General features: G+C 50.6%; 1 protein-coding gene across 3 annotated transcripts in view; it reads right to left on the reverse strand.

The window, feature by feature from the left end:
* LOC101961715 (schwannomin-interacting protein 1) overlaps positions 1-7,774 on the reverse strand; it is a 549,493-nt gene that overhangs the window by 91,166 nt on the left and 450,553 nt on the right. For 2 of the 3 annotated variants that reach the window (XM_078043492.1, XM_040269940.2), the window contains one exon: positions 6,677-7,357. In XM_078043492.1, coding sequence (XP_077899618.1) covers positions 6,677-7,357 — 681 coding nt within the window. Of the gene's footprint in view, positions 1-6,676; positions 7,358-7,540; positions 7,766-7,774 lie in introns of those variants that run through there. The other variant, XM_013358820.4, reaches the window with a different exon arrangement.

Here is a 7,774-nt window from a genome sequence, read left to right on the forward strand (position 1 = left end):
GGAGTGCCATCTGTCCTAAGAGCTGCAGAAGCACAAGGCAGCTGGGGAAAGGACTGCAAAAGCCACTTTTGTTAAGACACTCGGGCTGACTTTCACAAGGAAGGAGACAAAACCACTCAGGTCTTCAGGACAAAGTTCCACAAATGAACTTCTTCGATTTTAATATGCAAATGTAAGATCACAGAATTTGGATAAGCTTTTAAGAAAGGACCTGGAACTACTACTGTCAGCACTAATAAGAAAGTTCAAAGTGCAGCGGGTTTGAGTAAATCAAAGAACTGGACAGAAAGACTAACCCATAGATAAAGTGCTCCTCAGAGGTTTGCACTTGAAGGACCGGGACAGAGCCGGCAGCACACAAGTCTCAGGGAGGGAGGGGGACTGCACAGATGCAAAGGTGAGAAACATTCCCAAGGACAAACCAACACAGGACAATGAGTCCTCCTGATGTCACTGGGAGCCCCAGGGCCAGGGCAGTCCTGACAGGCCTGGCCTGACTTTCCCAGGAGGACTGCAGGAAGCTGCCCCAACATCTCTGGGCTCCAGTTTCCTCCTCTCTAAAGTGGGAACTGTAAGTGCCTTGCCCACTTTTCAGGATGACACAAATACCAAGCCAAAAAACACAAGTGCAAGTAGTGGTGCAAGAATAAAAGAAACTTGGGGATAGGGCTGTGCAGAGATTAGAGAACAAGGCCAACTTTGGGGGGATCCTCAGCCTAGAGGCCAGCCTTCCCCAGGAGGGAGGTCCTGAATCCAGAGGAGGCCTGGCTTCCCCAGAAGGCCAAATCTGAAGGCCAAGCTTCCCCCAGGAGGCTAGGTCCTGAGCCCAGAGAAGGCCAGGCTTCCCTGAAGGGACGCAGGTCCTGAGTCCAGAAGCTATGGCCCTGGGGAAGCCCAAAGGAAGTATATGTGGACAGCAGCTGGGCCTGGGACCTGCAGGGGTCCACGGGGTCTTCCCTGTAGGAGTAAGGAAGCCAGCAGGACCTGGAGATGGAAGGATCCATCTCCAAGCAGGGATAGCAGGAAGGGATGGGGCAGGGTGAGGCCTTCAAGAGCTCCCCAGCTTGAGGTCAAGACTCCTGCACTGCATTTTCAGATATGCACCCTGAAATTTTTCCTTAGGGCACTAAAGAGGCCCACCGTGGGCAAACAGTCAAAACCATGATACAATGAACTATGCAATGACAGCTAACCTGCACACACATGGCCACAGAACAAATGCATATTTAGGAGCTGTTTGCTTATGGTTGGCTTGCAACCAACTTTTTTTTTTTTTTTTTTTTTTGGCAATGTTGGAGATGGAGCCCAGGGCCTTGAGTGTTGAACATACTGGCAAGTGCTCTACCACTGAGCTTCACCCCAGCTCTTGCAACCTAATTTTCTTTGAAGTTTTGAGTACATGCTGATTCCTGGAACAACCTTTGCAGCTTTTAAACAAAAATCAACAAACATTAGAAAGGCAAATAAATTTGTGCACTAGACATTTCAAGATTAAAAAGGTAAAGTACAGAGTACATTTAACATTGGTAATTTCTAGTTACGCAAAAATGATGATTCCAGTATTGTCATAAGGCACATGCTTTGACAGAAGCAGACCTTGCACATCGTACCATGTGTTTTCAAAGCTGCAGCCTGCAGAGCAGGTAACTTATTAAACTCACAAACCTTACTACACTTTCTAGGAGCAATAAAGACATCTTAATTCAGACTATAAAAACAAGAATTCATGTAATCTAAGGAAAAAAAAACACTCAACCATGCAAGAGACTTCAGTAGCATCATTTATGGGAAGGAGTAGCTCCTTACAGAATAATTCTTACAGAATAATACATTGAAAAAAATCTGTAATTAGCACTACCCTAGGAAGAGACATAGGTAATTTAAAGTTTGTGATTAGCTAATAGTATCAACAAGTAAAAAGACATTATTTTCAAGTACTTTGAAATAACTTCATCAGCAGAATTTATTTTCAATTAACATGTCAATTGAAATTATTCTTATTTTCTCATTGAATGAGTAAAATGCACCTGTCATGGGCACTAAAAAATAATAAAACTGCACTTCAATGTGTCGGTCTACCGTTAAAACTACCTTATAGTTTAAAAAAACGACTCCCTTCCTTTTTGGAGCAATGGCATAATGACTTGGTTGGATATATTGTACACTCCATTGCTTTTGGTCTTTCCTCTTAAGAGGGGGGAGGGGAGCAGCCCTTGGGAACCTGAATAGAGCTTTTCTGAGAAGTGAAGGATGCAGGCGGGGTAGCCAGGGTTCAGGTTTGGGTTCTTGATGTGAGTCATCACATCATGAGGGCCCACCGTGTGATGGCCACGCATAGGGCACTTCTCTGGAAGAGAAGGCAGCTTTTTGAAAAGTTGAATGCACGATGAGCCATTCCACTTAGAGGTCTTCACCCAAGAAATATGAAAGTGTGCGACCACACACCAGGGCTTGCACATGCACATTCACAGCACTTGTGTACATGATAGCCAAAAACTAGAAACAGCCCAAGTGCCCATCGGCACGTGAAAGTGGCAGATCCATAAAATGGAACACCCATTGGCAACAGAAAGGAACAAGTTATTGACTGGCACAAGGCTTGGTGAATGTCAAAACAGTCCTATGGGCTGTGGAAAGCACTTTGCTGACAAGTTGAGTGCTCACTGCATGACTCCACTCATATAGAAAATATAGGCTGATCTGCAGTACAGAGTCAGATCGGGTTGCTTAGGGAAGCTACTACCAAAGGCACAAAGGATACTCTGGGGGAGAAAGACATAGCCACTATCTTGATTTTGGTGGTGGTTTCACAGATGTGTCAGAAACCATCCATATGTCATGCAAGTGACTCACATGTCAAAACTCATCAGATGATGCATTTGAAATACAAGTCATTCGTTGTACATCAATTATACCCCAATGAAGCTATTTTTAAAGAAAAAAGCGAAAAGAAAAAAAAAGGAGATGCATTTGCAGAGACAGACAGGACAAGCTAAACTTGGAGGACTACACTCCGTGGAGGAGGGAACCTTCATGAAAAACCATGGAGAAAAGAGGTGAGATGACATCATCTAGAAAGAGAAGGACTCTGAGGCCTTCCCTGGAGGTGCAGGGGTCTCTCAAACAGAGAAAGCCTCCAGTAGGCATGAACTGAGGTCCTGACATGTAGAAGAAGACAGAAACCAGCTGCTTCTTGAAGAAGCTCCTGGTTTCCCTCAGGATGGTCCTGCCACTCAGGAGAGGAGGAAGAGGCCAGCAGGCAGGAGTTCATCATGAGTGCAAACTTACAGGAGCAGGCCTCCTAGGTGACATTCAAGGACCACTACCAGGAATGGCTCTCCCCTCTACATGGCCTTGAGTTTACCAAGTGCTCACATACCAGAGGGTCAGGGCTAGACCAGGTAGAGGACCGGCAGGGCTGCCCAGGGCAGGTAGTCTTGGTTATGGGTAGGTGCTTCATACTCCCCCAGGTGTGGAACACCTGTAGGCACAGGGGACAGGGCTGTGGAAAAGAAAACTTGCTGCCAGGCTTGCTGCCAGACAGCCCTGTCACAGCAGTGTCCTGACAATCAGTATGTGCCCTTCAGGGCTTCTCAGGGTTGCTCAGTGCTCCTCCTCCAGAGCATAAAGCATCACAAGGCTTGTGCCCTCCCAGGGCACCAAGGGAGGGGTGGCTCCCTTCACAAAGCAAAGGTCTGGAATCCCTCCTAAACATAGCGTATTTAGAATCTGCCCCTAAATCTTCCCTAGATCAAGGACAGCTGATGGTCAGCACAGTTCCCGCACCTCAGGACCTAAATCTTCCTGAGGCACATCCCTGAGCTGAGAGGAGGGAGGAGCACTCTGCCAGAAGAGAACCAAGTAGTGAGATTGGGTTGTTTCCGTTTCCTTCTGTCCTTAGTAGCAAGGATGTTAAAGACAGAGAGCGTCTTCAGGAAATCTTTTAGGTTATGGCAAAAAAGGGGGGGGCACTGCTTCCTTTTCTTTCAATTATTTTAAGCATTAAAAGAAGGGGGACACTACCCCAGAGTCAGGCCCCACAAAAGACAAAACCTCTTTCTTAGGGGTGGGACTAGGAAAGGGCAGAGGTGAATGGGGTAAGGGTGGGGCTGTGGCCAGGGCTGGGGCTAGGCAGGAGGACAGGTGTGAGGCTGGGGTGGAGTAGAAGTAGGGTTAGGGTGAGTGGAGGAGGGCAGGGTTGGGGCAGGAGGAAGACAGAGGTGGGACCAGGGTACAGCTGGGGTGGGGCCTGGTGCTCTGTTTCTGGGAAGATGGTCAGAAGGCCTCCACAGCAAGAGAGAGCTGAGTCTGAGATAATCAGAGGAACTGGGTGCTTGAGTTCTGGCAGAGGTAAAGGTAACACAGGAGCCCTGAGACAGTATAATCTTCTAGGTGAAGAGAACCCTGGATCCACCCGCTCCTGCTGGTAAGCATGGGAGCCCCAACACACTAAGGAAAAATATTCTTTGAACCCCTTCAAGACACAGCTCCTCTTCTACAGATCCCTGTGCTAGTCCCAGGATCCTGTCCTCATGCTCACAAGGTCTCCCACTTACAAAGGCAGCACTGAACAGGACTTCACTGAAGTGTTTTTAAAGCTAATGATAGAAACCCATAGTAAAAATAAACTTTATGTTATATTGTAACCTAGTGCATATGCAAACAGAAACAAGTTTTCAAATCACCAAGCTTCCTGTGACTACTTCCAATACAGTTCACTCTATATTATAGAAACGCTAAGGTGAATTTGCAGATAACTTAAGAGTTTGAAAAACAGCATTCAAAGGCATTTGGGTCTAGTAATTTTTTCAAATGCAAATCAAAACATGAAAAAAATTTAATATTAATTTCCTATACAAATATTTACTTTAAAATAGTAGAATCTAAATTTATGTGCTCATGGAGAAAATGCCTAGGGGGACATGTTCAGGAGACCTGGGGGGTAGGTGGGGAAATAGTTTGGGAGGAATCCTAACAGAAACATTGCTTACTAGGGGAGGAGACACCTTTGGTTTCAAAGATGGCTCAATAATTTTCACAATGTTCACAAAAACAAGAAGAGAAAGCAGGACCAACATGCTTTGGGAGGGACTGTTTGGACTGCTCTTAAGTGTCAGGTTGGAGGCATTTCTATCTCCCCACAATAGAGCTTGGGCCACACATGGACTGCAATGTTGCTGGGACCCACACCTGGCATACTGGATGGACACATGCTGCTCAATACATTCTGCTTCATAACTTTTGAGTAAGAGCTCATTGTTACCATCAAACCCTAACTTTGCATGTAGGCCCAATTTTTAAATTTCTCCAAATGCAAGTGTCTGTGTGATAACAACTGAACCTTTTGCTAATCTTCAAGTCATTGGTCAAATACATGGAGTTTAAAGGATGGTTTCCATTAAAGGGTACAAGAAACAGTATTGGCTGTAATGGAAAGTTTCCATGTCTGTTAGCTGCCAGGGTAAACTCTAAGACCAGCTGGAATTAAAATGAGTGAGTTAATGTAATAGGTAGTTTCTCCAGGGACGTGAGCCAGTGGGCTGATCTGTCAGCCAAGGGCTCTTTAATAGAAATGGTGCCAATTTTTCTGGGAAACAAAAGTTCCATGCTCACCCCTGAGGTCAGAAGAGCTTGCACCCAATTTCCAGTAGCCCCAGGGTCCCGGAGAGAGAAATCACACCTGCAGGCAAGCATTTCCCATACTGCCACACTGCCACACTGCCACCACGCACAAAATAGCGTTTTTAAACTGTGCCCTTCGGCCCTATTTAGGGGCATCATTAACGATTTCAAACTCCAACTATTGCTTTATCTCACAATAGTGAGAAATGGGGGAGCGACATTCATTATGTTTTTAAGTCATTTAACTGCAGTCCTTTGGAGGGCAAAGGAAATGCCGCGAAGAGTGGGAACCTGCGGACTTAGGAGGCAGCGTTCTCCCCTACCTCGGCTGCTTTCCTGAATGGAGGCAGTAGCCTCCGGGAAGGAGCAGTTAAGTGATTCCTTTATGAAAACAAGGAGGGACTCACCGCCAAGGCGAAGGAAGCGAGAACCCCTCCCGCATCCAGGCAGTTCAATTCACCCCGTCGCCCCACCCCCTACCCCATCCCTGGCCCTCTACAGCTCGGGTTTCAGAAGGGAAGAAAAGTCTGGAGGAGGGCGGTCAACCTTCCAAACGCAGGCCCCTCGGCATAAGCGAGAAGGAGGTGTGGGCTGGGGACTACGTGCGTGCGCACAGGGACAGCCCAGCCACGGACGAGACAGCAGTGGCCAGGAGGGAGACCCACCACGATCCACAAAGCCTCAACTAGTAGGATTTGAAAAATCCCCCGCAGGCACTGGCTTCGGTGCCAAAACCTCCCTGGGTTTATTTTCAGGCAAGTGACTCACAGCCTCCTCTCCATAAGTAATTCCATAAAAACGAGTCGCCGGTTCCACTAGCCCGACTTTCCGCTGCCCTCTGGCTGCCCCTCCCTCCTCTCCGCCCATCCTGCGAACCAGACAGCGCCCAGACAGAACAGTGGTACCCCAGGGTGCTCCGAGCAGAAAACAAGCTCCCGGCCCCGCCCCCGCCTCCCGAGTGATGAATGGGGCGCGGGCGGGCGCGAGCCCGAGAAAGGGAGTGCGGGGTGTGTACGCGTGTGTGCGCGCGTGGGCACGCACCCGGCCAACTTACGGAGGTGGAGTTGGTCCTTGCTTGGCCCTGGTTTCGCACCTCCTGCTCCCGGAACTGCAGCCCGGCCAGATGCTTCTCTAGCGCCTCCCAGTCCATTGGGGGCACCGGGGGCTCTTCGGGGACGAAAGTCCCGCCGTCCGGGGGCTGAAGACAGGGCCCCCCTGCCACCGGGCCCCTGCCGCCGCGCCTGCCCTCCGCCGGCTGGGGCTTCTGGATCGCCCGCCCGGGGCCCCGGGGGCCGCTCTGCCGGCCGGCCACAACCACATTGCCATTGTGCCTGAGGTCCTGGGGTTCGTAGGGGCGGAGGTTGCCGTTGGGCATTGGGAGAGGCGTGACAGTGGTGACGCTCCGGGCCCCGCCGCTGCCGCTACGGGTCCTGGCGCTCAGGTCCCCGGACTCCCGGGCCGGACAGCGGTCATCCTGGTACCCTCGCTCGTCTTCCTCTTCCTCCTCCTCACGGTCCTCCTCCGGCGCCCACTCATCAATCACCTTCTGGTAGACCGGGAAGGGCGCTTCATAGTCCTCCAGGGCAGATACCAGGTCCAGGCTGCCCCCCGGCGACGACGAGGATTTGCACTCCGAGCAAGGGGTCACTTTGGTGGAGTTGGACTGCGAACTGGAGCGGCTGCTGCTGCTGCTGCCGGCGTCACTGCCTAGATCCATCCCATCCTCTCGGTAGTCCTGGGGGAGGAGGCAGAGAGAGTGAATCGCCGGGCCGAGCTGCTCAGCCGCCGCGCCGGTCGCGAGCCCCCCACGCCCCGGGCCGAGGAGCCCGAGGAGGCCTGGGGGCAAGGGCCGTCCCGGGCCCGAGGTTTCCCTTCACCCTCCTCCCCCGCACGACCAGACTTCCTGCGGTTAACTAACCCTCAGATTCGCACAGAGGTGCCCGGTCGCCAGCGCGCACATTTCAAGCGAGGAACCCCGGGGCGCGCGCGGACTTTGTTTTAACCATTTTGCGTCGGGCGCGCCCCTGCACCCCGCCCCGGGGATTCTCCAAGAACCGGACGCTTCCCACAGTATTCAGATTCCCTGGGGGCGGGAGCCGAGAAGGGGGAGGGCGCCCACTAATTTCGCACCTCGCAGGGCGGTGAGACCACC

Source organism: Ictidomys tridecemlineatus, chromosome 3 (assembly GCF_052094955.1).
Source record: "Ictidomys tridecemlineatus isolate mIctTri1 chromosome 3, mIctTri1.hap1, whole genome shotgun sequence".
In the NCBI taxonomy this organism is placed as follows: domain Eukaryota; kingdom Metazoa; phylum Chordata; class Mammalia; order Rodentia; family Sciuridae; genus Ictidomys; species Ictidomys tridecemlineatus.